Genomic DNA, 9,873 nt, shown 5'->3' on the forward strand with positions numbered 1-9,873 from the left:
CCCCATGCTGGACCACCACGCCGACCCTGTCTTCTGACAGCAGAGGGGCTGGAAAAACAAGCCGAAATATGTTGGCCAATGGCAGAAAGAAATCGGTCACTTGTGGCCATTAACAACACTTTAAAAGACAAATGAAAACCTGAAGAATTAAAAAAAATGTTGTGCATTGTCAAATTTTTTGTATTGAATATCATTGCCAAACATAACACTATACCTTTAAAAACGAGGAATAATATCCTGTCTCCTTTGTATAGCCCCCAGTTTGAGCTCTGCTGGACACTGTTCTCTCTCATTATTACCAATGCCACTGGTGTGATGAGATGGCGTTAAAGATAACAAGTGCTATGGAGATGCGATGGGAATGATTGCTTCGTGTACTTACACTAATGTGGACATGTTATCATTTTACAGCGACTGAGGAAATAGTTTGTTCTCTATCCGTTTTAATTGTGGGATTATTGGGATTAGGAGGAATGGAGTTTAGTGCAGATTAAGGCTGTGTTCCTGTCCTGTCGGTTCGGTAGAAGATACCCCGCATACAAACACACACACACACACACACACACACACACACACACACACACACACACACACACATATACTCGGGGCCAGAGTTTGTGTTGGGAGAGTGATTGAGAGGTAGTGAGTAGGGCTCAATTTGATTCTTTCACCATACATGGGTGCCGATACGATTTGTAATGTGATTTTCATTTACTGTGATTCTAGAAGTGTTGCGATTTGATAGAATTGCAATTTTTTTTTTCTTTAACAAAAACAAAAGAATAATACGCTTCTAGAGACAATACATCATGCATTTCTAAAATCTTAATTGTTTAGTTTTCTTTAAATAATGCACATCACGTCAGTCGGTCTGACATTTATTTAATTCTTTCGCTCTGTTTTGCTGGAAACAGATATGATGTAGTCGCCGCGGACAGTTCCGTGTATAAATATTAAGGTGAATCATTAAAAAATATCAAAGATTTATAAAATAGCAAAAACGATCACAATACATACCACGTGAATACATTTATTTTCCCACCCCTAGTAGTGATCTTAAACCCACAACAGCCATTATCTGGGCAAGCAGGTGTCTGTGTGTGTGTGTGTGTGTGTGTGTGTGTGAGGCAATTGAAGAGACCTGATTGGTCACCAGAAAGTCCACCTTGATCACCAGGGGCAACCGGCAGTATGATCACTTTGTCGCTGTAAAAGATGTGTGGAACGTGTGGTGACAAACCAAGAGAGGGTGACAGAGCGAGGGAGAAGAGGGGTGAGTGAAGGTGAGAAGAGAGCGAGATTCTCGCTGAGAGGCGTGAGGAAAACACCTGGAGCAAGCGCTTCAGGGACGACGGCAACAAAGTGTTTACTGCTGTGTTGGCACGCTGGTGTTCTTATTGCCAGTCGCCCTGGTGGCAGATGGGCAGCTTGTCAAATGTCCTTTGCTCAAGAGCTCCAGGGCTTTCTGCACAGCAGCACATATCGCTGTGATAGAGAGCTCATTCACAGCAGACTCTTTCCGCTCGAATCAGGAGGTTAAACACACTTACAGCACAGATATACACACCGAAATACACACAAATGTAACAATGAAGGAATGAAAACCTCAGCATGGAGAAGGAGGAGGAAGGTTTGATGAAGTGCATGGGATGACGGTTTATAAAAAGGCAACCTGATGCAAGCCTCATATTTCAAGCAAGCAGGCATGTCGAATGGAGAGATGGAAGGTGATTCATGAATTGAGTCTTGGCTGATATACAGTGTGTATATATATTGATATAACAGATCTGGGTGGGTATCGTTAGACTCTCCATCAACACTTTCTTTCATTGCTCCCATTGGTGTAGTGCTGTTCCAGATTCATCACTATAAACCTAACTGCTTTTGATACTTTTCCTTTATTAAGATTATTTTGGTGGGAATTTAGGCCTTTATTATGCAGGGCAGCTGAAGATGGGAAAGGGGCGAGAGAGAGAGAAGGAATGACATGCAGCAAAGGGCATCAGGTCAAAGTTGTGTGACAAGGACCGTAAGCCTGTTTGAGTTATGTACTTTATGTCTTTATTTGTACAGGACAGCTTAGATTTGAAAGGGGAGAGAGAAGGGGTATGACATGCAGCTTTCTTTTTTGTAATAATTCCAAGAACAATTTTTATTTGTAAAGCACTTTTTAAAATCAAGGATACAAAATGCTTCAACAAAGGCAGCAGATTACGAAGAGTCTACAGTCATGCTAGCAGCTATGCTAGGCTGCACATCTGCACTTCAAGCTAAATGCTACGTCACAATGTAATTGCTGACGTGCTGATGTTTAGCAGGTGTAATTTTAACTGTGCTTACCATTTTAGTTTGGCTTGATAGCATGCTAACATTTGTTAATTAGCACTAAACACATATATAGTACATCTGAAGCTAATGATGTTGCCATTAGCGTTAGCAGGTATTTATACGTTTCAGCTAACTATTTTTTTTTTTTTCGGCAGACAGCAGACAGTAAAGTTAGCAGCTAGCTGGTGAACATAGTGGAGCATTTAGCAAAAAGCCAACTGTTTACCCCTGGAGTGTGTGGAAGCCAGAAACACTTCTAATGAATGCTAATGTCTTGATGCTCTTGCTAGCTGGAGCTCATATTTTCCACCTTTTTCTCGGTGGTACTCTGATGTTTACATTTAAAAATCTTGATGGCCTGGCTAGCTTATCTGCCAGGAGTTAGGCAAAGTGGGCAGGAGACTGGCAAGTTGAGTCATAGCGACATGCCATCACAGTTGTCTTGTTCACAAAGTAATATTTGTCAAATTGACAATACAGCATACATTTTTTGCGGAGGTGATGGAGAAACATCTGTCAATGCAAAAAGCTATCTCCTATAAAAGTGTGTTTTACAAAGAGATTTAACAGATGATACTGACTCAGCCAGCTATATTTCCACATATTGTTTGCCATATTGTTTCTTTCCCGCTAAGTTCTAAGGACTCCAAAACAGAAAAAGAAAAAAAACCTCTGGCTGAGGGTTTTTAAGCTACATACAAGCTCATATCGGACTAAAAAGTCAGAAGTATAGTATAGCTAGCTGACAGGCCATGAAGGGCCTTAAAAAAGAGCCTTCTTGTGGTTTTAAATTCAATATCATGGTGCATTTAGCGGATCTTAAAACGTTATAAATCTGGATTTGTGTAAGCTGCAGATAGTTTTATAGTTGTGCAAGAAGAGACAGAAGAAGGGGAGAGAAACGGAGAGAGAAGAGATATTTACCCTAATGCGACATCAGTAGAGCTGATGGCAGATCGACACAGGAGTCAACACGGTTCGGGCAGATTAACTCGCAATAGGCTCATCTTCATTCATCACCCTGCTTGTCTTCCTGGTGCACACACACAATCACACACACAAACATACGGAATGGAAATACTTTTTGTGTAATATTGGTGATTATTATTAGGATCATCAAATTTTATGATGCAGGCAACTAAGATTTGATATTGTCGACTTGTAGCTGTTGTTTCAAATGAATAAACAAAAAGATTGCTAATGATCTAATTTTACACTTGGCAGGTCCGATCACATTGTCATTGCGGTGTAATTTTCTGCATATGAAGATGATCAAATACCTGTACCTTTTTGTAGATGGGATCTTTAAGGCAACATAACGGATTTCACATAGTTTTAAATCTGTAAGTACACTGACTGTTTTTTTTATTCATGATTATATACTGTACATTTCCTGCTGGCTACAGCAATGGCACTGACCGTGTGAGTCTCAGTTCTCGGAGAGGTAGTACCATGGATTTATTAAAAGAACGGGTAGAACATAATCAACCAACTACAGGAAATAACCACCAAATGCCAGGGTTTAAAGGGGCACTGCACTGTTTTTGGAGCTCGACCCATACTAGGGGCTACAAGTAAGGTTATCTCCGGCTCTTTTTGTATGTGTATCTTCTGTTCCAAATTTATGGAAGTGTAATACTAAATCCCAATTAAACCTCTTACTGCATGAAATGTCTGGAATGAGTTCAGGCAGGAAGAAATCAGGCAACTTGTCTTTGTCCTCACATAGCCTCTATGCTACTAGAATATCTTCAGAATAAACCATTTATCACGCTGGTCTATGTAAGGGTGGAGAGTTAAGGATGAATTTCTCTGTTTCAGTTGAATTTCTTGTAGACTAGACCCTGCTGGGTGCGCTTGGTCAATAGATTGCATTTTGTTTCTCAGCTCTGTATTCTCAGCTCTACCACCCATCCACTTACTGTGGCTTACTGTTAAAAATGTGGGAATAAATCGGAATTGCACTGCATTTCTTTTCGTAGCTATATGTATACAATTGTTTATGGAAACAGGCTGCCAGGTTATATCATCCAATGAATGATCTGCATGTGACTCACGTGACTTCTTGTGTATGTGTTGACAGAGGAGCGTTTTCCGAGGTGGTCTTGGCCCAGGAGAAGCTGACCGGACGGATGTTTGCGGTGAAGTGCATCCCTAAGAAGGCTCTGAAGGGGAAGGAGAGCAGCATCGAGAACGAGATCGCTGTGCTGAGGAAGTGAGTGCAATTAGACAAACACACACACACACAAAACATAAGCCTCCTAATTCCTGGTAACCGGGGCAACTGTTCACCCCAGAAATCCACCCCCAGGTCACGATCCACAGCCCACCTACCACATATACACACATCACGATTGAAACTTCTTTTTGTCTGAGCTCAACACGGCTTCGCAGTATTACTCACACAAATCCTGCAGGGAACTCTATTTGGATCCTGTCTCTTTTTGTTGGAGTTTCAAGTAAATGTGAATGTTCTAGTTCATCATTCTGAATTATTGCCAGAGTCAGAAATGCCCTAACTGCTTTGAAAGACATCCATTTTTAAAAACTATGCAACTGTCAAAAAACACTCCTAAACTAAAAATGATAGATGAAGCACCACCTAAAATTACACGATTCAACCTATCAGGGCCAGTATACTGTATGGTATATTTAACAGCCACCAACAGTCACATCACTATATTTGTTTTATGAAATGAATGTATGGAGGTTATGTTTGGGATGGCAGTAGCTCAGTCTGAAGGAAGTTGTGCTGGGAACTGGAGGGTTGCTGGTTCAAGTCCCTGTTTTGCCCAAAGTACCGAGTATGGAGTGGTAGCTGGAGAGATGCCAGTTCACCTCTTGAGCAAGGCACTGAACCCCCCAAGCCACTCAGGGCACTGGCAGACCACTCACTCTGACATCTCTTCATTAGTGCATGTATAGTACCTGAGCATGTGTGTGTATATCAGGCCTGTGTGTGGAATAAAAACTTAGTGTGAATTGGAATTTCCCAATAAGGGATCAATAAAGAGTATAAATTAAATTATTATATTATGAAAAAAGATACCAATGTTGTTTGCATTTGTTGGAAGCAATTTGAACTGGGATCAATGCCATGTTTGGATACACCGTGCAGTGTTCAACACAGATCCATGACACTAGCATGAAAGGGAGGTAAGGTGTACTTTCTACAAAAAAACTCGGAAATTCAGAAAAAACAACAACACAGGACTCGAACAAGGACTATCTGTTTGTCTCGCTCCTACACACGAGCATGTAACCACCCGATTACAAAGAGATATCAAACTGCTGGGCTTCTGTGCGCTGTGGCAATAGAGATGTATTATTCTATTAGAGACAATAAAATTGGTCGTTCGGCTGCACTGTGTAACATTAGAGAAAATGAGAATGGCCTCCAGTAGTGAGAGAGAGATTCACACTTTAATGTAGACAAATGAGTGTCATTACTGTAAACACATGAGAGCATAAGTGAGCCGACTGGCAGTCTGAATTAACCTACACACTGTGAGACACCACGTTGACTTTGGGGGGAAATTGGATGGATTACTTTACAGCACAGACCAGGAAGAGGATGGTGTTCTTTGGCAGACAAATAGAGCTAACACTTTAAGAATTGGATGTTTTCTGAGAAATTTGGTTTTAATTTGGAGGAACACTAGCAATACCACCCGTATTGCAGTAGGTTGAGGCCAACAGCATCATCCTCATAGTTGACATTTCTTCTTAATTTCCCATGGTAGAAAATGTCCAGGGAGTGTCCCAGCCCGAGTGCTAAAGAGAGCCGCCGTACAACCTTATCACCTCTTATCCTCTTATCACTTTTCAGAAATTGTACTGCACCAGTGATTGCAAAGTCTCCTTGTCAAGGATCCTTTTCAATATTTATCAAGTGATTTATGGTTTTAATCGGTCCAAAAGTCAAAGGTATTCAATTTACAATTATACTGTAGATAACAGAAAAGCAGCAAATACAACTGTGAAGCTGAAATAAGATAATGTTTTACTTGATAAAACATTTTACTTGATAAATGACTTAATAGTTAATCAATTATCAGAATTAAATAACTTATCATTTCAGCTTATGTCAGAGCTAATGTTATCTGTTTCATTTTGTCTTTTTAGGATTAAAAATAAATAAAAAATGCCACACATTACATCTTTTAGTGCACAGCAGCTCCATCTGTACAGAAGTAATAGAGGACACATGCAGGAGAAATCCATGAATGAGAACAAATGGCTGTAGCAGAGAGGGTTTTTCTGAATGCCTCCTTGCTCCACTCTGCTATTACGCTCTCATCATTATCTCAGACACATGACACTTGTGTGAGTCACGCATCAGCTCTGCGTTGCCTGCCTGCCTGCCATCGCACAGGTTGTGTGTGTGTATCTGTGTTTGTGTGCAAATGTGTGCATGCGTGTTAGATAGACCCTGGCGGTCTTAGCTCTGTTTACAATGCAAAAGATAATTAACCTATAAACACAATCAATCGTGATTGTACAAGGTATGAGGTGTTAGGATTATGAATGTACACCTCCACACACAGCCACACACACACACACACACACATAAGGATGGAAACACCCTTATCACAGAGCTGTAACCATGGAGAATTTAGAATAGAACTGACAGAAATAAGCAGAAAGGTAAGGGGAAGATAAAAATGGGTTTTGTGCAAAATGGCCCTCAGTGAATGGAATGTTGTTGGTTCGAATCCCTGAAGAATTTGTGCTGGGTGGAATGAAAAATGTTAGTGTAAAAGTTCCTCCTCAACTTTGGAAATATATCGGCTATTTTTTTCGCAAAAACATTGCAATTCACGGTGCACTCCCTATTTACTGACTATTTTTTAGGAGCTTTCAACCGCATCTCTCAGGCCGTCTTTTTATTGCGACTTTAGTCATCCGATCATGCCAGGGCGCATTAACTGTCAAATGTGTGCGCTCAGACATCAGATCTTGCTCTCATTGGGATCCGATCAGCCAGACAACACGCCGCAGTGGCCTGGCTCGCATTGAGTTCGGATCTTGTTGAGGTGGGGACAGCACTTGGGCACAATTCGGACAATTAATCAAGCGTAGGTCTCGCAACACCTTTGCGCCACACAGGAGTTCCTCTCCCAAGCGAAAGCCAAGGTAAGAGAGGAGGAAAGCCAGGACTGGAGCACAGCTGAGGCCTTTTTGTCTTATAGCAATGTAGTCACTGTGGTAGCAGCATTAATTGCTCCGCTGGTCTCTCCTCAACAAAGCTTGTCTCGTACGGGCCTGTCCACTATTACAACGAAAAATCAAAAGAAGAAGGCTCTCTCTTGCATCAAGTGTCATTTTGGATGCACCTATTATAGAAATAAATATTATATCTGCGCAGAAATATATCTGATCACTATCCAATCAGGCAGATTGTATTGAAGTGTCTAGTGTGGACACACATATGTGGACACAGTTGAGCTGATCTGGCGCATCTGATCACAAAATACCATAGATGTATAATAAACCTGGATACAGCGTTTGAGGCAGTGACCTGTTCCTTCTTATAGTGGTGCATGAAGCCAAACTTTTTAAACTTCCTTGTATGAAATTACCTAGATGATCAGCGACTGCGTCCCCATTATGGGGCCCATAGGGCAGGCACACTAGAGACCTCAGCTGGCCAAACCAGCTACTTCCGGTTTAGTTCTCCGCTTACTTGAAATGGGGATAAAATATTTTAAGCCCTTCTAGACTTTCCAAATGTTATCGGGTCAAATATATCCTATTAGAATAGTGAAATGAGTCTTTTACATAGGGGTTGGGATGCTCAAAAATGTGTCCACTGATGTACGGACGTCTCTTTCACATGTAAGGAGAAAGTCTTTTGGGCCCTATGGCATCACGTGACAGATACGGAAGTTACAATTCCACTGTTGTCAAAGTAGCTTCAATGCCCGGCGCACTTCCTGGGATCCTGCGTAATATGCATCGAAAAGACAACTGTAACCATGACTACAGTCTTCAAATGTCAACAGGCCTCCAGGCACATTGACCTCACCTCGAGATCTGTTTAGTAGATGTTCCAGAGCTTTTCAATCATATCGTATGATCTATATCAGCAGATGTCGTTTGCTGTCAAATGGGCATCTGCAGATGAAGATCATGTAATGTGAACAAAAGCTCCAGAAAAGCTACTAAATGGACCTTGAGGAATCTAGATACTAATGTCTGGATCATAAAGCCACACCATCGGAGTATTATTCTGGATTATGGATTATGTTTATATTACATGTGGCAGAAGCTCAAAGGGGAAGCAAAATGTTTGCAGTTCAACAGCAATCATGTAGAATTAAAAGTTATTTAGTTCTGTTAATGGGTTATTGTGAGATGCATGTTGCCGCTATAAATAAAACGCTTTTACCGATGGTTTGTCTTTGCTTTGCAGGATCAAGCATGAGAACATTGTGGCCCTGGAGGACATCCATGAGAGCCCTGACCACCTCTACCTGATCATGCAGCTGTGAGTTGAAGTTTTATGTGTGTTTTCTTGTTATCTACTTGAGTTTTCGGTAGTGTTGATTAATGTAGCTGTTGAGAAAACCAACCCAAACTCATCCCTGGGAGATTTTTTGATTTGGCAATCTTGTGAAAGTGAGCTATGTGCTATAACCTCATTGGCACTCCAATGATTTTACACATGGAATTCAGTAAACTTGCTGTTAGTGTTAGTGGCAAAGGGCAAAGGGTTATCCACTGTAGCTTCAGCCGGTTGTTGTGGTGTGGCTGTACAGTAGTAACATTCTCACTAATAGGTTGATAGGATTTGGCTCCTAAATAGGTTACTGTGACATAGTTACGTCAGACCTCATCTGACAATGGATCTTTTAACTGACATCACGGATATTTAATGGTGTTCATGTATAGCTGCAGTGACATTTTTAATCTAGGCTACAGGCATCCACTTAAAGAAAACCATTTCTGCTGGAGATTGTATGGCTTAAGGCATTCATAATACTATCCCTGTTAATATATCTCTTAAGTATACTTAAGGTGTATTTTTATTGGTAACATTTGATCATGAATTCATGATGAAGCAATAAAGAAGTAATGTTAAGTTAATCATGATCACAACACTACATTTCATTCCAATATACTGTGTGTACACACTGCTGTGACTGGTCAGTTTATTGTTCTGTCACTTTAACTACAGATTTACCTGATAAAGAAGACATGAACATCATAAAAATCAGAAGTCAGGATGATTCAAATACCTTAATTGTGATGCATTAACGAATGCATTGTTCCTCCATTACGTCATGCAAGAGACACTATTAATCCTTGTACATTAATCATAGTTCATGAAGTACTACATGAGTGAATTCATGCTTTTTCACGGAACTCATGCATGTACTCATGACAAAGTGTTGCCTTTTTATTTGACAACATTTTTAATAGTGGCAGAGCTGTCGTCCTGGCCTAGAACTCTAGACTCACCCTAGCGGCAGCAAATGTAATTTGCAGCCAGGGTCTGTCTAGCAACTCTCCATTGGCTTGCGAGCTGGAAAAAACAAATTC

The 9,873-nt window shown here is 40.8% G+C and overlaps 1 protein-coding gene and 2 long non-coding RNA genes across 4 annotated transcripts in view; all 3 read left to right on the top strand.

The window, feature by feature from the left end:
* Window positions 1-1,871, top strand: part of LOC116672820 (uncharacterized) — an 18,440-nt gene extending 16,569 nt beyond the window's left edge. Inside the window, exon 3 of the long non-coding RNA XR_004327638.1 lies at window positions 1,859-1,871. This is a non-coding gene — a long non-coding RNA (uncharacterized LOC116672820). The remainder of the gene's footprint in view (window positions 1-1,858) is intronic.
* LOC116672827 (uncharacterized) overlaps window positions 1-9,873 on the top strand; it is a 174,131-nt gene that overhangs the window by 79,695 nt on the left and 84,563 nt on the right. The gene's annotated exons all lie outside the window — the stretch shown is intronic.
* The window catches only part of camk1da (calcium/calmodulin-dependent protein kinase 1Da), a 68,652-nt gene that overhangs the window by 31,602 nt on the left and 27,177 nt on the right, over window positions 1-9,873 (top strand). For both annotated transcript variants that reach the window (XM_032504680.1, XM_032504682.1), the window contains exons 2-3: window positions 4,412-4,543; window positions 8,744-8,818. In XM_032504680.1, the coding sequence (XP_032360571.1) occupies window positions 4,412-4,543; window positions 8,744-8,818 (207 nt within the window). The remainder of the gene's footprint in view (window positions 1-4,411; window positions 4,544-8,743; window positions 8,819-9,873) is intronic.

Source organism: Etheostoma spectabile, chromosome 23 (genome assembly GCF_008692095.1).
Source record: "Etheostoma spectabile isolate EspeVRDwgs_2016 chromosome 23, UIUC_Espe_1.0, whole genome shotgun sequence".
Taxonomy (NCBI): domain Eukaryota; kingdom Metazoa; phylum Chordata; class Actinopteri; order Perciformes; family Percidae; genus Etheostoma; species Etheostoma spectabile.